This window comes from Lepisosteus oculatus, chromosome 2 (assembly GCF_040954835.1).
Source record: "Lepisosteus oculatus isolate fLepOcu1 chromosome 2, fLepOcu1.hap2, whole genome shotgun sequence".
NCBI classification, from domain to species: domain Eukaryota; kingdom Metazoa; phylum Chordata; class Actinopteri; order Semionotiformes; family Lepisosteidae; genus Lepisosteus; species Lepisosteus oculatus.
In genome coordinates this window covers 72,852,422-72,874,652 of record NC_090697.1, presented here as the reverse complement: position 1 = coordinate 72,874,652, position 22,231 = coordinate 72,852,422, and the positions used below count along the sequence as shown (strand labels likewise).

General features: G+C 44.0%; 1 protein-coding gene across 1 annotated transcript in view; it reads left to right on the top strand.

Moving 5' to 3' along the window:
* The window catches only part of adgra2 (adhesion G protein-coupled receptor A2), a 56,763-nt gene extending 35,108 nt beyond the window's left edge, over positions 1-21,655 (top strand). The window contains exons 3-19 of the mRNA XM_006625471.3: positions 1,702-1,773; positions 2,189-2,260; positions 3,305-3,376; positions 3,822-3,985; positions 5,751-5,964; positions 7,590-7,754; positions 8,339-8,537; positions 9,394-9,543; positions 9,770-9,931; positions 10,065-10,280; positions 10,849-11,038; positions 11,463-11,671; positions 12,765-12,892; positions 13,385-13,508; positions 14,050-14,198; positions 15,349-15,438; positions 15,828-21,655. Of these exons, the coding sequence (XP_006625534.2) occupies positions 1,702-1,773; positions 2,189-2,260; positions 3,305-3,376; positions 3,822-3,985; positions 5,751-5,964; positions 7,590-7,754; positions 8,339-8,537; positions 9,394-9,543; positions 9,770-9,931; positions 10,065-10,280; positions 10,849-11,038; positions 11,463-11,671; positions 12,765-12,892; positions 13,385-13,508; positions 14,050-14,198; positions 15,349-15,438; positions 15,828-17,280 (3,829 nt within the window). The 3' untranslated portion in view covers positions 17,281-21,655. The remainder of the gene's footprint in view (positions 1-1,701; positions 1,774-2,188; positions 2,261-3,304; positions 3,377-3,821; positions 3,986-5,750; positions 5,965-7,589; positions 7,755-8,338; positions 8,538-9,393; positions 9,544-9,769; positions 9,932-10,064; positions 10,281-10,848; positions 11,039-11,462; positions 11,672-12,764; positions 12,893-13,384; positions 13,509-14,049; positions 14,199-15,348; positions 15,439-15,827) is intronic.
* Positions 21,656-22,231: the final 576 nt, after the last annotated feature.

Here is a 22,231-nt window from a genome sequence, read left to right as displayed (position 1 = left end):
ATTTCCATGTCCCAGGCAATATATTTCTTAACCTTTTGATATTCTCTGCCTGTTCCCTGCATTCTAAATCACCTTAAAGGAAACTGTTCCCACAAGCAAGTAGGATTTAAAGATGGGTTTCCAATCTTAAAACAGAAATGAGTGGTAGAAATTGTGGTAACTATCCCTCTTATTTTTCAGGCACATTTTCTTCTCTTGCCACTATGTTAGAGGGACAAATTCTATACCATTGGGAAGCAACCAAGAGACCCCTACCCATTGCTGTGTTTGTTTTCTGACAGGTCCTACAGTGAAGGTAGCAATTTTGATGTAGACAATTTTTTCTGAAGAAGGGATCTCACAGCATATTTTCGGTGTAGTAAGCAGACGTCAGTGCCATTTTACAATTTTACAACTGTAGATACAACTGTAGATAATGAAGGACATTTTAAAAGTTTAAAGAGATCAGTAGATCCGAGTGAAATGATGTAAAGTGGTAGCATACCATTAAGGATGGAGACATGGATAAGGATTAGATTAAAATGGCGATCGGCGTGTGAAATGCAGGTTTGAATCCACTCTAGCCACACCTCAAGCCAATCAAAAGTTTTCCTGTGGGTGTCATTTCCTATAAAGACCTTATCAAGCAGCTTCAATATGCAACCTTCTCCCACCTTCTACGTAGAAATCAACTTTGAGAGACTCATTTATAAAGAGCAGTGAGATAAACACAACCAAAGGAAGATGCAAAAGAAAGTAACTCAAATATTGTTATAAAGTTGGAGTAAACTTTGTTTGAACTGTTCACAAAAATCTACCATGATTCACTGTTTAAGATCTGTGGCGTGCAATAGCTCTTAACTGCAGGGTATCAGATCGGATTCCTGTTGCTTGGCAGTACAGATCATTTACATTTGTCTGTTGACCTTCCCCATTCTTGCTATTCCCACCTGGTCTATAAAATCGTTCCTGGCATTCCAGGGGTTAATTGTCAGGCAGGTGGGAAGGGAGCAGCTGAGCAGTTTAACACATGGGTGTTTCTGTAGAAATCGAGAGGGGTGGACACGGAAGGAAAAGAGGGGGTTAGGGTGCAAATCTGAAATCAGATCTTCAAAGGCTGCTGAATAAATTCATATTCAAGGCTGGGTTGTCTTAAATCAAACTTTTCATTGGTAGAGTTGTCTAAAAAAGACTGTAATAGAGTTCAGCCTTGCAGTCTGTGTTTACTTCCTTCTTCTTTAGATGTGGGCATCCAAGCCTGTCTGTCCTGTTGGCACCTGGGATAACTTTCCAACTTTAACAGCCAGGTCAAGCCCAGCCCAGGTCACAAGTGAACTGATTTTTGCTTTGTCTTGTTCCTGCTTCCTACTGGCTTCCATTTCTTCTCTGGGCTGTGTTGTCCACTTGGGAGTGGACATGAGATCAGAGAGCACCAGCAGGCAAACCGCTGCTGTTCAGTAGTGACATTTCTAAATGTTCTGAAAGTTGCTAAAACTGTGTGCGTGCCTTCTCTTCACATCATTTTAAACTGTTCTGGAATGCAAACTTTTACAAAAGCAACACGTGAAATGAAGAACTTTAAGGTGATATAATACAGGAATAATGCTCAATATTCTTTTATCAGGAATTCAAAAATTTTATAACTTATAACTTTAACTTATTATGACACTCATGTGTGGTCATGCTCATGATGTGAATTGATTATTTGTTGTCTGTTTGCAGGGATCTGAAGAACAATCTGATCAGCACTATCTTGCCTGGAGCATTTCATGGCCTGTCTGAGCTCCGAAAGCTGTGAGTATCAGACGTCTGGTTGCAAAAATAGATATGTAGACCCAGATACAGCTCATACAAATGCTCAGGTGTGTTACATACACTCATACACAATTTACACACACTTTCATGATTCACACTTCATGTGAAAGTAGTCACATTTTTTCTGCTGACTTGAGGATAGCTAAAAGACAAGTTTGAAAATGTTATGGGCTGGTAGCAATGTGCATTAACATTAAGATGTGACTGCCAGTGTTTTTTTGTTATTTTTAATTAATTGAATTAATCTTGAGGTCAATTTTAAACACAATTACCAAACACAAATAAATGCCGAACATTTCAATGAAATGCAATAGATTATACAGTAAGCAAAACAAAAGAGAAATTCTGAATAATTCAAATGAAATGACAATAGAAAGTCTTTCCTCTGTTTTAGGGATCTCTCAAATAATCGGATCGGCTGTCTGGCCCCAGAGATGTTCCAAGGACTCTCCATCCTCACCAAACTGTAAGATATCCTGCAGTACTTTGATTCACCCTAGCTATGGCACAGTGGGGTTTTCCCAATGGGAGATTAGGAACAGAACGAAGGCAGGGTAGGACACTTATGTAGCATCAATCTCTTGGACCAATAATCGACAGCAAGGGCTTGTTGCTTCAGCTGAAGAATCACCAAACTTCATCAACAACTCTGTAAATGGTGAACACAACACCCAGAATCTAAACATCATTATCAGTAACTCAGCCTCAGAGAAGACATCAGCATCAATCCAAAAATTAATAGAGAACGTAGGTTCTCCAAAACTCAGTAGAGATATACTGTAGATGAACACGCATAGCATGATGAATTTAATGAATTAAAAGCATAGGAAAGCATACAAATGCATAGTAAAATACAATTTATTGTAGGTAACCTTTAAATGCACTCTAAAGTATTCACAGAACACATGATGACATTAAGCGGGCCCATACTTTGGTTGGAGATGCATTTCTGCTTTGTTTTGTTGTTGACTGTGGCACATTTCTCGGTGTGCATTGGAGAAATACACTGAGTCTCAGAAGACAACAGACACAAACATGCAGTGCATAGGAGCATGTAAAAAACAGCAAGGAGAAGTAATGGGACACCCTAGGGAATGACAGAGTTGCTATTGATAAGTATGACAAATACACAAATTAGCCATGGTAAAGTACAGGTGGAGAAGTGCTAATGATGTTTTGTAGATCGGGTAGAGAACAAGTACTGTAGATTTACACAATAAAACAGTAAAGACAGTAAAGAGAAACAGCAGAAGTGTAAAATGGATTATAATGGGAATAAAGCTTGGAATTGCTAAGAGAGGCAAGGGTGTTAAAGCTCAGGGAAAATCATGCTGGAGTGTCACCAAGAATGGTCATCAGTAAAGAATGACACCAGAAAGTGATGTCTGCCCCTCGGTTTCTAAAAAGAACCTGCAGCTATGTATATGCTATGTTATGGTGAGTGATAAACAATGGTCTTTATAATAGGAGATGCTCAATTCAGTGCGTGTGCATGCTGTGTGTCTCACAGGAATCTGTCAGGCAACATCTTCTCTACTCTGGAGCAGAAGATCTTCCAGGAGCTGCCTTCACTCAAGCTGGTGTAAGTACCTGAAACCCGGTCGTCTGTGTCCAGCACTGTCAACACCAGCACAGGGATTTTATCTGTCTCATTTTCGTTCAGTAATAATTTGATCAGTATGTTTTTTTATTACTTTTCAGCTCCTTGTGAACATCTGTGGCTATGTGGTCATACTGTACATGTATTGATTTTCGCTTTGCCGTGTTCCACTACAGTGAACAAATTCATTGCATGTCCTTACAAATAACGCCAATATATCTATGTGTGACTTTTGCTCGCTGTTTTCTTTAAGAAACCTACAGCTAAGAAAATAGTTGATCTCATTTTGCTGCCTTGGAGATATCAGTGATCGTAATTAGAAAACAAGAAACAATGCTAAAGACAGCTTTAAGTCAAGTACAAAGAATAGGAACATGCTGTCCTTACTGCGCCTAAAAGGCTTGAAGATGTTTTTGCCACCTTTCAGGAGCTTTGACACTGACTTCCTGTTCTGTGACTGCAATCTGCGCTGGGTGCCAGGGTACTTTCGGTCCAGTTCCGCCCGTCTGTCAGAGGAGACGCTCTGCTCCTATCCCAGCAGCCTCCGGGGCAAGCCACTGCGCGGCCTTCGAGAAAATCAGCTCACCTGCGGTGAGTCCGATGGACCTAAATTGGAGAGCAAAAGAGTGGTTTATTATTACTGCTTTCTTGAATGATCCTTGAGAAAATAATGCAAAGGCCTCATGTAATTCACTTCTGGGTTCCCTGTTTCTCTTCGTCTTTCTCACTTTCATCTCTCCCTGTCCCCTGCTTTCTGTCTCCCAACGGTCCTTTTCTCCCACATTTTCACTCTTTACTTCAATTTCTAATCTCATGAATTCAATGTTCACATTGGTCTCCTGACCAGACAAACCTAACTTTGCCAAAAACAAATTTAGCAAATATAAGGCCAAGTAAGGAAACTCACAAAGAAGATAAACAGCTCTTTCTTGGCCCCCTTGTCCCGTCCCTTGTAAGATCGTAAGAACAAATACAAACGTGAGGAGGCCATTTGGCCCATCTAGCCTGTTTTGTAGTAAGCAGCTAATTAATTCAAGAGTGTTATCCAGCTTTTTCTTAAAAGACGTTTCACTGTTTATTTTGAAGATATCCACTGCTTTGACTTTATCGATGCTTTTTGGGATTTTGAACACTTGTATTTCGACCCCTCTTCTTCTCTGTTCAAGACTAAAAAGGTTCAGTTCTTTCAGTCTGTCAATATAGGACCTCCTATTAAGCCCTAGAATATATGATAATAATAATTGCTTAAAGTTATATAGCGCTTTTCTGGACACTCCACTCAAAGCGCTTTACAGGTAATGGGGACTCCCCTCCACCACCACCAATGTGCGGCCCCACCTGGATGATGCGACAGCAGCCATAGTGCACCACTATGCTCACCACACACCAGCTTTCAGTGGGGAGGAGAGCAGAGTAATGAAGCCAATTCATAGATGGGGATTATTAGGAGGCCATGATTGATAAAGGCCAATGGGAAATTTGCCCAGGACAGTTACACCCCTACTCTTTTCGAGAAACGCCCTGGGATTTTTAATGACCACAGAGAGTCAGGACCTCGGGTTTTACGTCTTACCGGAAGGACGGCACCTTTCAACAGTATGGTGTCCCAGTCAATGTAATGGGGCATGAGGACCCACACTGACCGCAAGGTGAGCGCCCCCTTCTGGCTGCACTAAGACCTCTTCCAGCAGCAACCTTAGTTTTTCCCAGGAGGTCTCCCATCCAGGTACTGACCAGGCTCACACCTGCTGGGCCTCAGTGGGCTGCCAGTTGTGAGTTGCAGAGTGATATGGCTGCTGGCTGGATATCTAGTTGCTCTTCTCTGGTTTGATTCCAGAGCAGCCATATCTTGTTTGTAAACTGTGAGCATAACTGTACATCATATTTAACCTGACTTTGATGTATGATTTAAATTCTACACTTTACGTCAGCCTTTTTATTGCTTACCTTCAGAAGATGTCGATGATGTATCAACATAAACACTCAGGCTTTTTCATAAGTAGCCTCTTCTAGATCAGTGTTTTTCAAAAAATGTCCTCCTTAACTTCAATACAGATGAAATTCCTCTGAACTCCAAAATACTTTAGAAACATCTGCTTCAAAAACAACTACTTAACAGAGAACAAAACATTAGGGACAGAAGATCAAATGGAAAATCACATATATGTATATTTCTGACTGGACAGAGAAGGCATGTTCTGTAAGCAATGACAATTTAAAACCCAATTTCCTTTGCCTGACATGAAAGCTGACTACAGCTGGATCCGTGTTCTTGGATCAGTGAGTTAACAACCATCAAAACGGGCTGTGTTGCCTCCTCTTGTTAATGACCTTTACCATGTTTCCTCTCTTTCAGGTGGTCCCCTGGAGTTACACACCCTCTCTCTCCTGCCCTCCCTGCGTCAGGTGGTATTCAAGGGGGACAGACTGCCCTTTCAGTGTACCGCCGCCCTGCTGGACAGAACCACCTCCCTGCACTGGCGTCACAACGGCCAGCCTGTGACCTCCACCCCTGAGGAAGGCATCCAGCTGGAGGACAGCATACTGCATGACTGCACCCTCATCACCAGGTATTTGCAGTCCATCCCTACACCCTGAGCACAGAGTTCATCTTGCCTTCATCTTTTTCATCTCTTTCTTGGGGCATTCCAATTGTTTTTCAATTTGGGGTCTTAATATGGTGCCTGGGGGTGTCTTTGGCGATATTTCTGTTTAAAATAGGGCCGACATAATCCAATCCTTGGGGAACTGTAATTTTTTATTTTAAAAAATCATTTTTTTTTCCCTAAACACTGCCCTACACTGATCTGGAATGGCCAATTTTTAAGCATGCCAGCTTAGTAAGACTTAGTAATACCTGCACAGGAGAAGAAAAGGGTGCATTTTTTTCTGAAATGCACCCTTATTTAGCCGCCCACCTGTTTCAGACTTCAAAACCCACATCCCCTGCATGGGAGTGAGTACCGAGAGAAAGAGCAATGCTGCTCTCCCTGCAGAGAGGAACACTGCAAGTGCACAGATTCCCAGATTCCCGACAAGCTGCCACACAGCAGCTGAGCGCACCCTGGCCAGCTCAGGCTGTCTGTGCTTTGTCAGTACTGCATTCTAAACAGACCACTCGGGGATCTTCAAAGGAATTAATCCTGACCTTTAAAGAACAGAAGCATTTTTGTTTTCATGGATTACAATATAATAATAATAATTGCTTACACTTATATAGCGCTTTTCTGGACACTCATTTTCTGGACACTCCTTACATTACCTGTAAAGCGCTTTACAGGTAATGGGGACTCCCCTCCACCACCACCAATGTGCAGCATCCACCTGGATGATGCGGCGGCAGCCATAGTGCGCCAGAACGCTCACCACATATCAGCTATCAGTGGGGAGGAGAGCAGAGTAATGAAGCCACTTCATAGAGGGGGATTGTTAGGAGGCCATGATTGATAAAGGCCAATGGGAAATTTGACCAGAATGCCAGGGTTACACCCCTACTCTTTTCGAGAAACGCCCTGGGATTTTTAATGACCACAGAGAGTCAGGACCTCGGTTTTACGTCTCATCCGAAGGACGGCACCTGTTTACAGTATAGTGTCCCCGTCACTACACTGGGGCATTAGGACCTACATGAGCCGCAGGGTGAGCGCCCCCTTCTGGCTGCACTAAGGCCTCTTCCAGCAGCAACCTTAGTTTTTCCCAGGAGGTCTCCCATCCAGGTACTGACCAGGCTCACACCTGCTTAGCTTCAGTGGGTTACTAGTTGTGAGTTGCAGGGTGATATGGCTGCTGGCAATATGTATTCGGGGAAGTGATTGATTGAATACGTTTGTGAATTTCCTTTTTTGGGAAAGCTTCCATACCTATAATTATTCTCAAGATTACTCAGTAACCAATGAGATTGGGCTATAAACATGATGACACGATGTTAACATGATGTTTATCAATGATAATAAATAATGCGACTATGGTCTGTGTTGATGATAGTTTCCTCATTACAGCGACTAATGGCGCTCGCTACAATTAAAAATCAAAAGAGGCTGTGTTGGGATACAGTGTCATTATGGCTACACAGGAAATGACTTTAGCATTACGTAATGAAAATGTTCTGAGCTACCTTGGCATTAGTCAGTGAAAAACTCTCGAAAGTCTAATTGCTGCTGTGATGACTGAGGGAGGTGTTTGGACTGCCCGGCAGCGAGCTGATCCTGTGGAACATACATGTGGAAGCCAGCGGAGAGTGGGAGTGCGTGGTGTCCACGGGCCGCGGCGACGCCTCTCGCAGCGTGGAGATCGTGGTGCTGGAGAACGGCGCCTCCTTCTGCCCGGAGGAGAAAGTCACCAACAATCGGGGAGAATTCAAGTAAGACAGACAACTCAAGAGCACAGAGGGCATTTCAGGAGGCCGGAGCAGGAAACTGCGGGCCAGTTGCGTATGATCGATAATTCCACACTGGAAAGACAGAGCGTAACACACAGTCTGTCAGCTGTCAGGGAATCCACACACAAACAATAGTCATCACAAGAGCCAAGCGCCTGAAGAAAGTTCCCCTTCTGAAACTGTGTGTTGTGTGTTTTACTCATTCCTACTACTTTACTATGTGGAATTATTCCCTACTTGGTCCTTTGCAATGTATTTCTCTCATTATTGATATTGTTCTTATCATTAGTAGCATTGTGTATTCTTCTGAGTAGTGCATTCCTTTAAGGGTATGATCAGCAATGTATGCGAGCAGAAAATTGAAAGTCACAGGAAATCTGTAAGTTAATACTATACAAATGCGTGGGCTTACATACTGTAGTGCAAAATACATCAGGCAGTGCAATAGAATATGACAGAGTATTAATGTAATAGGATATTAATTGTGAATAAGCAACCACGATATTATGGTTATTAGGAGAATACCTGATATATATTATATTGTATATACTGTATTTATTTCCCAGATGGCCAAAGACACTTGCTGGCATCACATCCTATCAATACTGCCTGCAGTACCCCTACCCAGCCATCACCATCAATGGGGGCGTTGAGCAGAAGAGGGCCTCACGGCACTGCAACCGACTGGGGCGCTGGGAAGAAGGCGACTACTCGCAGTGCCTGTACAAAAACGACATTACCCGGGTCCTCCATACCTTTGTCCTGGTCAGTACCTGAAGAAACAGAAACCCAGGCGTTGTGGTAACACTCAAGTTCAGACATCCATCACAGGCAAACAGCAATCGGCATGTTATTAGCTAAGCTATTAATAATCATAGAGTGTTTTTTTGTAAAGTTGTTTGTCTTTGTGTTGTCAGAATTATAGACCCCCTCTGCTTTCCAGGTTAAATAGCAATGTCAGAGTGTGTAAATGTCTAGGCCTGAACAAAACGGAGGAGTGCTGTTGAGTCTGTGCCCTGTGTTAGGGGATGGGAGTATTTGGAGTGGTCTGGAGGCTATTGTGAGAGAGTTGGTGAAGTACTTTTTCTGAGAGGAATTAGTTTGGAGAGCCAGTGTATTTCTTAAGCCTTGTGCTGAATGTTTCAGGTGACAGGTCAAGTGAATATATTGTAGTTTGTTGTGGTTTCGCTTTGATTTGCACCGTCTCTGCACTGTGACTCTATTCTCCATTTCACTGTTTGTTTGCAGTTCTGCTTTTGTTTTGGGAATTTGTGGATGAAATTTGGGTCGTTTTGTGAGTTTTCCTTGCAAACAAACTACCCTTTTTGTTTCAAACTTGTTTTTGGGACTCGTGGTGCCAAAAAAATACACAGAAGATATGAATGTTATCTTTCACGTTTTTTTTTACTATAATATAAAAATGATAAATCAGTATGTGTTACACCCTTGCTTGTTATATGTAATGCCACATAGATTGCTTATACACTGCTGTAACTAGTGTGCATTTTCAGAGGTTTTAGTCGATGTATAAAACTGTTTTTGATTGTCCTATTAACCACCGCTCTTTGTTGTGCGTATGATGTAAATGAAAGATAACCTCTCCTATACCTCTGATCTCCAGATGCCCATCAATGCCTCTAATGCCCTGACACTGGCACACCAGCTGCGTACATACACTGCGGAGGCCTCTGGTTTCACTGACACAGTGGATGTGCTGTACGTGGCCCAGATGATGGAGAAATTCATGGAGTACGTCGGGCAGATCAGAGAGGTGAGAGAGCCTAGGGGCTTCAGAGACTGCACTGTCCTGAGCAGTAGGCATGGGGCCGTGATCTTTTCCTGCAAAGAGACGTGATCTAAAACAAGAGATCCCACGAGAATGTAAGAACATGTACAGATGATAGGAGGTTGCTTCTTATGCTGTATTTTTATACCCCTCACCCTCTGTGGCTGAGAGCACCCCTGGGTCTGATTTTGCCTCTGTGTCGTTGTGTCAGCTGTCAGAGGTCCTGGTGGAGATGGGAAGCAATCTGATGCAGGTGGACGAGCAGATCCTGGCCAGGGCTCAGCGGGAAGAGAGCGCCTGCAGCTCCATCGTCCAGTCACTGGAGAGCATCGCCAAGTGGCAACTGCATGGCAACGCCCAGGACCTCTCCATGGTAAGGCCCAGCTGTCAGCTTGGTACCCCAGCATCACCCAGCTCCCTGCCTTATCACTCCCGGAAAACAAAAAAAACACAGGAGTCCTGTGTGCTTTCCCTCCCTCTGATTTGTCTTCTCTTTGTTTCTCAAGAGCTCCCGGAACATTGCCATGGAGGCCTACCTGATCAAACCTTCCCACTACACGGGCCTGAGCTGCACGGCCTACCAGCGGAGCGAGGGGGTAGGGGCAGGGGCAGGGGGCAGCCATGTGGGGCAGGAAGGAGCAGAGCCTTCCCATGAGCAGCAGCTGCGTTTCCGCTGTACCGCCGGGACCCACAATGCATCACTGCACTCCTTCCCTCTCAAGGTAATCAGACAGTCTTTGGGTGTATTGCCCTTGTGTGTTATCATACTCATGAAGATACCTGCATGAAGGTAACCTGAGATCATTTCTCTCCTTCCATGGTTATTAGATAACTGTCATTATTAGTTGACTGTTATTATTTTATTTATTTAACTCTATTCCTTTGCAGATTTTGGCTATCCAAACCTCTCCTCCTGTTCTCTTACCTGCTGCATGCCCATTCCCTCCAGGTCCCTGCCCTTTCTCTCCTACTCTGTCTTCTGTTCCCCTAACGCTTTATTTATCTGCTACTTTCCCTCTCTCCCTCACACCTGAAGAAGGCTCCACACCCAAGACCTCGTGTCTCTTTTCATTTCCCTTCAGCAGGGACTACACCTTGACCTGTTCCTTTGCAGGAACGCAAGCTTACGCAGCTCCCTACTCGACTGTCTTCGATTCTTTGGCTGCGCCTTGGTTGTAGTTCAGCAATGGTGGCGCAGTGCAGTGATCAGACATTAGACGTGAAAGTGAAAAGAACTCCGATCTTCGGATCACCCTCTCAGTCCTCCTGTCCCTCTGTCTCTGGTTCCAGAACAGCGTGGCCCTGGCGTCAGTGTCTCTCCCTCCCTCTCTCTTCCCACCGGCCGCCCCCCCGGACTGTAAGCTGCAGTTTCTGGCTTTCCGAACCGGACGTTTCTTCCCTGTCACTGGCAACTCCAGTGCCCTGGCAGACCAGACCTGGCGCCGCAGTGTCAACACCCCTGTCATCTTTGCTGGTTTGGGTATGAGCTGTTTGGATCTGTACAAAGTCCTGACATATTAAAACGAGCAGCCTTAGCACAGAGATAATAATTGTGCACCACAATACCTAGAGCAGAGCACGCTGACTCGTCACCATGTGACATACAGTAGGTTGGCCTGGTGCATCAGGTTTGGTGAAACTTTAACAGCTAAATGATATGTATCTCGCGTTTCTCATGCAAGAATGTCATGGAGGGATGTATGTGAAAAATAAAAAAAATCAAGTGCAACATGACACATCTCTGTACTTCATATGAACCAAAGAGAGATCTCACAGGCGCTGCTCATGATATATTTTGGGACAAGAAAAACAACTATTGGAATGGGACGCAGCACAGCATGCACTGGGCAGGAGCATTTCAGCTTCTTGATGGCAGCCTCCATTTGTCTGTCCCTGTCTGTCAGATGGGTGTCAGATGTGGAACGAGTCGGAGCCCGTTGCTGTCTCCCTGCGCCACTCGTTCCTGGGCTCAGCCCCTGTAGCCGCCCACTGGAGCTTCAGTGCCGGGGACAGGCAGGGTGGCTGGAGCCAGGAAGGATGTCAGCTGGTGGCCAGTGACTCCACTGTGTCCACCCTGCGCTGTGCACACTTCAGCAACTACGCTGTCTTACAGGTAGGTAGTGTGTCCTTTCTCCCTCCCTTCTGGTCTTTCAAAACAAGGACGTCCGTGGCAAATTAATGTATATCAGGCGCCAAAGATAGGATCAGTTAGATCTCATTCAGACTTCTGCAAGAAGTGCTTTAACAGCAGAGCTAGGCTTTTCAGAAATCGCCCTTCACTTGGAACACTGAGCAACCTCCTCTGAAAGCTGCTAGGCCATTTGTCGAAGAATAATATAAACTGTCCTGCTTATTTTGCTTAATCCGAAAATGACCAATTCCTGCAGACGGACTTTAAGAGAGGTATGTCCATTCTTTTGCTATGTATTTCATTCATTTCAGAAGACATCTTTCTGCATCTCCCTGATACTGGTTTCAGAAATGCAGTGAGTATCCCAGAAGCATAGTGTACAAGCCAGGGCTGCTACATTCTGGATAAGACAGCAGGCCACTGCTGGTTACACTCGCACTCGGACAGTTAAGAGAGACCAGCTGATCTAGCCAGTGTATTGCTGGAGGATGGAGTAAAATCCAGAGCATCCAGAGAAAAACCTAAATGTGAAAGTAAACTTGTGTTTAGTGTATAAACAAGTAAACTCCATAAAGAAGGCACCCTAGTCTGCAATTGAACCCAGGACATCACAATTTTAAGATATCAGCACCAACTGCCATGCCACCCCACTGTATATTCATGTAGAACATTGTAAAGGTATAGTACTTTTATTAGTTAAGTGGAAAATAAGTACTGAGCTTAACATTGTGCTTTATAGGATCTGTAGCTAAATTGCAATATTGGAAGTGCAGAAATTCATGCACTGAAAATGTAAACAATCATATTCTATTTGAAGCTTTATGATTCGAAGCAGGCTGTTGTACAAACAACATTTGAAGCAGGCTCTTGTACAAACGGTACACCAAATATTTAACTTTTCTTCAACTTTGCACATGAATCTTTGTAAACCTACAGAAAAATAAGACGACAAGCTCCACATGTTCAGCAGCCAGTGCTGGCTTCTCTGCAGCTGCAGAGCGAGGTACCCCAGTCTCTTGTTCGTGCGCCCTGCGGCCCTGTTTCCTGGGCGTGACGCTGGCCTGTTTCTCTCCAGGATCTGCCCGAGTTCCCCAGCCTCGCTGCAGTGCCGGTGGAAGTCCTGCACCCTGTGGTCTACACGTGCACGGCCCTGCTGCTGCTGTGTCTCTTCACGGTGATAATCACATACATCCTCCACCACAGGTACCCCTCTCACGCCTCGATGGGCCCGAATGTGCAGATGTAGACTCCAGAGCACACCCCTGCACTTGAGTGGTGAATTCATGTACTCCTCTCCTGGCATCCACCAGTATGGTTTATTGTGGTAAACGTGCAGGGTATATTTGCAGTTTTCCCATGCTACCTTAAACCATGATTTTTTTCTTTAATTTTCATCTGATGTTTTTCAGGACATCAGGAACTTTAGAACTCCATGGTGGCATTTTTGTAGCAGCAAAAATAGCACTAGCATTAAAGAAAAACTGTATTTTACGACTTCACAATGGGACACACTTTTGCACATTGTCTAATCCCCACCAAAACAAATTAAATGCAATTACTTGTGCTTCAGCTTGGGGGACATGTTTCCACTAAGAAAGGTAGACTGTACAGTATAAAGGTATTATCTACAGTATGTAATGATAACATGAAGCACTGTCTAACACGCCCTTTACACTCCTCTGTCATTCCCTTCAGCTCCATCCGCATCTCCAGGAAGAGCTGGCATGCTCTGCTCAACATGTGCTTCCACATCGCCATGACGACAGCTGTGTTTGCCGGTGGCATCACCCTCACTAGTTACCCAGTAGTGTGCCAGGCAGTAAGTCTGACCAAGTGATTTACAGCATGTCGTGGGAATGTTAGAGGGAAAAGACTTGTAAGCCGAAGGAGAGGTTCGCCAATAAATTCATGGAAGACAGTCAGAACACTATGACCAATATCTCTGAGTAAAAAGTGAGAGTATCTTTTCCTCATAGGGAATAAATAGTACAGAACTGTTCTTGGTTCTCCAGGGATTTAAGGATTAATGATTTATTCCTCTTTTAGGCATATAGAAGATTAATATATTTTGGCGTATAGGAGTTAAACTGCTTTGGCATTCTCCAAAGAGCTGAAGAGTGGGCAAGTCTGTTCGACCTGGAAGGAATCTTGATTTCATTCACTAAGTGAAATCTGTCAAAGCTTTCTGGAGAAACCCCTAGTCGGACTGCCAGAACCCCTCGTGTGTTCATGTAGTAAGGTCCTGCAACTGATGGACACTTTCCTGTCACTCTTTTCACTGGGGGAGCTGTGATCATGGCCGACGTTCTGGATCTGATTAAGGACTGTGTAAAACGCCCCCGCCTCTCTCCTCCTCTCAGGTGGGGATCGCTTTGCACTACTCCTCCCTGTCCACGCTGCTCTGGATCGGGATCAGCGCCCGGGTCATTTACAAGGAGGCGGTGTGGCAGTCACCACGGCAACCGGAGGACGAGCTGCCTGTCCCCCCCACGCAGCGCCCCATGCTCAGGTCAGTGATGTCATCAGGCACCCATCAGGACCCATGGGCAGCGTGGGCAAGTGATATAGCTGCACGTTACCGAGTGTGGCAGGAGGCAGCACGGCCCCAGGACAAGAAATAAAAACGCTTACAAAGTATCGTGCTGCAAAATTCAAAAATCCTCCGTAAAGCAAAAGCATTGAGAAACACCATGTGGACATTCAAAAGCATAATATGCCTAGGGGTGGCAGTGGGAGGCATGTCTCTTTGAGGAGAGGAATGTACAACGAATGGATTAGCTGAGGCAACGAGATGAGGATCATAAATCTTGGCTGGGTGCCTTTGCTGTCACCCATTCCGCACTTCTGTTTGTGACCTCCTGCTGTGGAGCTGACCTTTCACCTTTCCCAACTCTCCTCTTGCACCCCACTCGATTTCAGGGTCACATTTCTAATGTCACTGGCCTGGGGGGGGGATTATAACCCCCCGCTAAGATATCCTACCATTCTGTAACTTGACAAAAACGGTTCTGCAAGAATACAGTGACAGTGGAGGCCATTGTGACACGCTACAAAGGTAAAAGTGGAAACCTGAGAACTAGCATGTGTTAGTCACAGGGCTGCCCATGGTTATTAGAACACAACAGCTGTAGACCACTGAAAGGAAGCTATTGGCAGTTAGAATGCTTTGGAGTTCTCCAAAGAGCTGAAGAATGGGCACGACTGTTCCAGCGGGAACCCTGATTTCACCAAGTGAAATCTGTCCAAGCTTTTCTAGAGAAACCCCTGGTCTGACTGCCAGCACCCCTACTGTGTTCATATGAAAAGGTGATAAGCTACTTCTTCTGCTCAGCTATGAATTAAATAGAATTCCAGTGCAGTAGTGCCTTACTGTAATAGCTAATCTTGGTAAGTCACAGTACCTTAACAAAAGCATAATCAACACTTCTCCTTTCCTCCTTTTTACTACGTTAACAATACATACTGTATAATAGTGATAACTGAAGGAGGGCAGAGTTTTCTCCAGTAGAGATAAGAAGTTGTAAGAACTGAGGTAAGTAACATTAATACTGCTCTGCTTTCCTCCTCTGTATTCTTCTCCTCACCCTCTTGTCATTATGCCCTTCCTCTTCGCTGCCAATCTCTGCCATTCCTCCACCTCTCCTCTGTCCCCCTATCAGGTTCTACTTAATCGCGGGAGGAGTGCCTCTGATCATCTGTGGAATCACCGCAGCTGTCAACATCAACAACTACGGTGACGGCAGCCCATAGTGAGTCACTTTTACACACTGATACTCAGGCACCTAGCAACAGTGTGTTTAGAATTAGTGCCTAATGAGATTTAGTTCCAGCTAGGAAGAACATAAACCCAATCAAATCAAGTGTTTTAATTCATGCATTAAGTTAGCAGCTCTGAATTTACAGCAACAATTTCCGGAAAGGCTCAATTCTTAGCCTCCTATAAGCCTAAAAAAGGAAAAAAATCACTCATCCTTAAAACTCTAGAGAATTATGAACCATTTATTCCCTATGAGGAGAAGATAATTTCACTTTTCAATTAGATACTGTATATTGGTTATAGTGTTGTGAATGTCTGCCGTGAATTTCTTCTTCAGCTTACAAGTCTTAACGTTTTTTGTTTCTGCTTTTCCCCTAACAGCTGTTGGCTGGTGTGGCGACCGAGCCTGGGTGCCTTTTTTGTCCCAGCAGGCTTTGCAGTTCTGGTGAGCTGGGCTTACTTCCTTTGCACTATCTCCTGCCTGCAAGGTCCGAGGCATCAGAGTCACAAAGATCTCCCTGGGTCATCGTCTTCCAACTCCTCACCCCTTCCTGAGAGTAAGCCGGCACTGGGAGGCAGCGCCAGTCTGCTCTCTACAGACTCTGTTGTTGGTGCTATGCATACCGGGATGGCCTTGGAGGACCAGTATTCTTTGAAGGCACAGTTCTTGGCAGTGGTGACCACACATGTTCTGTATGTGGCACTGTGGAGCTGTGGGGCACTAGCAGTGTGGCAGGGAGGGAAAAGCCAGCTGTTGTTCAGTTGTATGTATGGAGTGGCTACCACAGTACTTGGCATCTTCCTGCTGGTGCACCACTGCCTGCGCAGGCTTGACGTCCAGACCACCTGGTTGAGATGCTGCCCAGGTTACCACCGCTCCCAGCCTATACCAGCCTATCTGCATCCTTGTACTGCTGGCACAGGAGCACAGACCAACACTTCAGAGCGTGGATCTCAGATCTTTGTTGGCTGTCTTCCTCCGGGGGAGCCCCACAACTCTTCTTCAGCAAGATCTTCCTCCACCCCAAGTGGAATCAGTAGTCTGTCTGGTCCAGGACCCTGCAAGCTCACTAACCTGCTACAGGTGGCACAAGACAACACCAACAATGCCACCCGTACCCCCAGTGCCACCAACACCAACACCAGTACCAGCACAGAGAATAACGTCAAACATGCTAACAACAATCTGCTGTCAACAGCAGGTTCTGTAGCCCCTGGTCAACAGCAGAGAAGAAAGGTGGGCAACAGGACTAAGCAAGGGGCATCTGGTCTGTATCACCATCGAGGGGAGGGCAGGGGACATTACCGTCTAAAAGCTCTGCGTGGTGGAGGAGGAGGGGGCAGCTTGGGTGCCTTGGCGCCTCTGGGTGTGGAACAACTCACCACTCCCCAGCTAGGCCACAAACATGCTTCCAGTGAGAACGGGAGCATCCACAACAGCCAATCAGAAAGCCACACCAGTCCACTGGCCAACGGGTGGCGGGTGGGAGAGGCGGCCGCTACCAGCTTCTCTGAGGGCAGTGACGGGGGCAGCAGTGGCAGCCGACAGAAGCCCTTTCCGCTGCTGCCCTCTGTAGCCAGCAGGGTGGCAACGCAGGGAGCTCAGAGACGCAGTGCCAGCCGGGATAACCTCAAGCTGGCGGCGGCCGCTGAGAAGGAGGCCAAACGCTGTTCCTTCCCACTCAACAGTGGCAACGGGAACTTCTCCCCCGGGACCAGTCAGAATGGGACACTGAAAGGTTCAGGGCTGGAGCTGGACACAAGTGGGACAGAACATTCACAGGTGTCAGTGGGCATGAAGAGTGGCATCTGGAAGAGTGAGACAACTGTCTGAATGACAGTCATCTCAGAGCAAGACTCTTGGGCGTTTTAAATAAATCAGGCTGTTTCAGCCCACACTTTTCACCTATATTGTGGTCACTGTCATGAACCACAACCAGTCAAGGAAAAAGGAACTACAGAATCCCTTTCAATCCACCAGCACTGGACAATTTTGTAGAAACAGATTGATATCTATATAATCAGTTAAGGAAAGATGTCTGTGAATCTGATGTGAAACCATTGCATTTAGCTCTGTGCAGACTTGCCTTTCCACTGTTTCTGTGAAGAATTGCCCCTATATCCGTCCTGAAGTCATCACCAAGATGTACCTTCAGATTTTGGTCTGTGTGACCACATTTTGATCCTGGATTCAGGATTTTGAGGACATGGTTCAACGGTATATTCTGAAGGTTATATCTTTGCTCCAAGTTAAAAAGATTCACTGGTTGGTCCTCGTTGCTCTAGCTGAGAAAGCACCTGACTTTGAATAACAAATGATTGGAACGGTCAGTCCTCTAGACTCAATCTGCCCTCCATCCATTTGTTTTAGCTTGTCTGTGTAAACTCTTTAGAGTCTCTGACACATACAGGGAGGTGCTGAGGAGGGAACTTATTGAAATGGAATGAAAACTAAATTCAAACATTTTGCTGAAAAGAATGATGGCTGAAAAAACGAAAGCTGAAGTTCCTAGTTTGTGTTCCCAGATTCGAGAATAGCTGATCCATGAACTTCCTTCTAAAATTCTTTACTTCTTTACACATTTTCAAGAACTACCATACATCTGGGATAGCAAGTGTTAATATCAATATGACATTTCATTTTAAAACAGAAAGGAGATCTCAGAAGGCCTCCTTTCTTGTGTATTAAGGCACGTCAGATGAAAGGGAAACTAAGCGTCTGTTTTGCAAATATTGTATACACATTTGGGGTCCCTAAGTGGTTGGTGGAGTCTGAGCATTGCTGTAGATAGATATGAACAAACAAGAGAGAACTTCAATTAGATTCTAAGTGGACTGACAAAGAGAAACTACACCTCCTGACCCTTCTATATCTCTGCCCATTCCCTTGCCTAGGTAACAAACAATGCTATAAGTAATAAGAGCGAATTCAACTTTGAGGGTGTGCATTCATACATTAGAATTAATTGGTTTACTGACTGTAGCTACAAAATAATCTAATACAGTTAGTGGGAAGAATAATGGTAACAATTCCAAATACCTGACAACTAATATTATACAATGATTTGCCTAGAAAAGGGAAATAGTTTATTCAGAAAGGGATAATGGCAATTAGAGCATTGCACAGGAAACTGTATGTATCACAATCCAATGTCTCTCAACAGGGCATTTCTAATGGCAAAACATTTTTGGAACTTTGGATAAATAGCAATGTAACAACCCCTCCTGCCAAGAAGCTGACAATCAGAGCTACTTTGCTAGTTACAGTACTGCTCAGGTCGACTCACTGTGTTTGCGGTGTGAGAGCAGCCTATAGGAACGCTACAAATAATCAGGAAACATACTGTACCTGGTCTTCTGATGCTTGGCTTTACTCAGCGAAGGAGGTCGTAATGGGCTGTCACTGCTCTAATGAGGCAATGTCTTCATCCGTCTCTGTTTTGCATTATTATAGAGATGGTGGTTTTCTATAAGGGAATGAAGAAATATTAGTAATCCATGGATTTTTAACTCCTGATTTGCATAATTGGACAAGTTAAAGCTTTTCCTTGATCTTAAGAAGATGGTTAGTTAGATACACCTATCAAATCTGCTGGATGCGCCCGTTGTCAAGTATGTATATACACTTTTATTAAGTAAAATGGATTGGGAGACTCCCGGAAGGATTCGAACAGGGCATTGGGAAACTGAGCATTGTTTCTACAATTCGAACAGAAGCCCTTGCAAGGGGCAGAAGGCAGAGAGATAAGATTGAGTGAGCTTCCCTGCATTGGGGTGAAGCAACCTTGTCAAGATATCAGCTTTTATTTAGGAATCAGTTGGCTGCTCTCCTTATCTCCTACAGATGTGCTCTTTCTGTTATACAAGGAGCCTCCAATTCTGGTCCTGGAGGGCCAGAGTGTCTACGGTTTTTCAGTCAAGCTGGACACTTAACAATCTCAATCAAATTATTGACATGACTGGACCAGTTTTACCAACTGCTCTCAGGTCTTAATAGGTGTATGACATACCAGCCCTCTAGGGTCATGACTGGGGACTCCTGCCTTATACAGTACATATGGAACCAAGCTCCTGCTGTTTGGAACTGAAGGAACCATACCGCCCCCTGCTGGAAGCAATGGTGCAGTTGTCCTTGCAGTGGCAACTGAAAGGATATGGAATTAAAATCAATGGACATTTTCTACAGTTGAACTCCCCCCCCCCCGATCTGAAAAGGTTTTCCAGATCTCTTTAAAGCAACAACACAATTAATCTAATAACCAGTTGGTTTAGCTAATTAAGTACTGGATATGAATAAAAACCTGCAGGCACAGCAGTCCTCTAAGACAAAAATTGGATAGCCCTGCCTTAAACATTTATTTTTTGTGTACCATGATTGTTCTTTACAGAAAGATAACTCCTCCCAACAGCTATTAAATCCAGCAACTGACAAAGCTATGTCATTTCTGAACTTCCAACATGTCATTGCAGGCACTGCCTTATTTCAGCCATGTCATACTCCACTCCTACAGGGCTGATGGGTTGTCAGACATTGCCCTCATCTCCGAACACTCTTTACTGGAGTGTTTTTTTTACTGTTTTGTTTTCTTATTGTACATCTTGAGTCCCATGGTGGTCTTGTACAGTCGATCCCTGAACGATTTGAAATGTAGAGCCCATAGAAAACAGCCTTTCTTGCAGCTTTAAATTAAAGTTAAAACATGTCCAATCTGTCTAGTAAATGGGTTTCATCAAATGATCTGAAAAATCAGAAGTTCTTGTATTCCTTATGGAATGGTGTTTGACACTCCTGTCTCATAGAATGTTGCTGCCATTGATGTTTACATAATAAGCATGCATTAATATGCAATTTGTATACACTCCTATAAAGCTGTAGCGTTAAAACTCTTAGTAGGCAAAATAGGGCACTTGCGGTATTCTGTATTGCTGCAGAACACTATTCTGTCACCTGTAATTATATAGCTGATCCTTGCTTAGGTTAGTCAAGCAGTGTTTTATGAAGCCAGTCTGTTCAGGGAAATTATCGTGCCAAAGATTTTTGTTTTTAATTATTGTTTGTTTTGAAGATGCTAAATAGCTTGATTCATTTGCAAAGCAAAAACAAAATGTAAATATATTTTTTAATTCATTTCTTTTTTATTGGCCATGTCAGCCTTGGAATCTCCCTTTAAAACTCCGGTCTCTGGTAGGGCTGCAGAAGAAAGGAAGAAGTCATTTAAACAACCTACATTATTACAAAGCTGTTAAACTCTTCACCCTGACATGGAAACCATTTGGTATAGAAACATGCTGCAGCTTTGACCCTTTTTACTTGCAAACTACTGTTTCATTGAACATGTTAACTTAGAGAGTATTTTTCCTTGATAGGTACCACTGTGTCTTCACTACATGCTCTGAAAGTGTAGTTTGGCTTAGAAACAATATCCATCCTGACTTTGACAGGCATTCGGAGAGGGCCAGAGAGATTTTTATTCCTGCTTCAAGGGTCTGGATTAAATCGAAATTTCAACTTAATCACAAATTCTAGGTGCCAATTGATGGGTGCTTTCTGTTAGGCAGTCTCCTGCCTGCATCTACTCAATGGACAACCTCCAGAAAGTTTCAGGATTTAAATTTGACACTGGCAGATGTCTCCAAGATTGTACAGAATATTGGCCAAGGTCTCAGTTACATCATTGATCCAGCAACAAATATTTAAAGTTCTACCAAGATGTTTTACATTGGATGATATATAATACAGCCTTGATCCAGTTTTTCAGTATCTGCAGCCCCCTGGCTCTGAGTTTCAAACCCTCGATTTAAAGTATTTAAAAATTAACAACTATAGAAGGAAGAGTACACGTCATTATAATGGAGGATTCAGGTTTCATTTAATTTGTTTTACTTCAGCTCTCATTTCATTAAAGCCACAGAGTTATGTTATTGAACTGCTTTATGAGCTCTTAACTGAAAACTCAACAAAAAAAAGGAAAATTTAACCGACCATAAAATTGAAAAATCTATGGTTTTGTAGTTCTCATTTCTGGGTGAACAGGGGGAGATTTCAAGATTAAAGTGCGTATTTATATTTTTTACCTGAAGACAATTCATTATGTATATTAATAATAAAGCATTTTTATATAATATATTTCTTCTAGAATCCGGACAGTGCCTTATAAAAGATTTGCTTTGTCGGTTGTTTATTTCAAAATAAAGATTTTTTTAAGCTATGTATGCATTGTGTCACTGAGAAACTTCCTCCCTCCCATCTTTTGTTTATTCTAAATGTTTTTTAAAAAGCAATACTTGAAAATGAGCACAGATTCTTGAATTCCACAACATAAGGCGGGCTAGAATGTTAGGTTGTATGTTTTGAACAATTCGCTCTTTCCCCGCTATCAGTGGGAACCTCCCCCTGCTGTAAACAGACGAAACAGCTCCTAATAAGGACCTGCTCTTAGCAGCAGCAGCGCTCAAAGCCTCTACCGTCTGTCCGTGGCACCACAGATCCTAGACGTTTAATGTTCCATATAAATTAAATCAAGATAAGCCCGTAATGTCAGGACAGCTAGTGTGAGGGTCCCAGCGTAGCGCCAACATCTGTTGAGCTATAGGACCAACCCCACAGACCCCCTTCTGTCACAGACAGAAGTCAAGACCACAATTATCATTTAGTAAGACAAAAGACCAAATTAATAAGGAGCCTCCTTATTTTAAGAACACTGGACAAACCAGAAAATAAAATGTCAAAACTCATCCACATCCGGGCACGTCCAGAACAGAATACAAAACGGGCCCACGGCGCC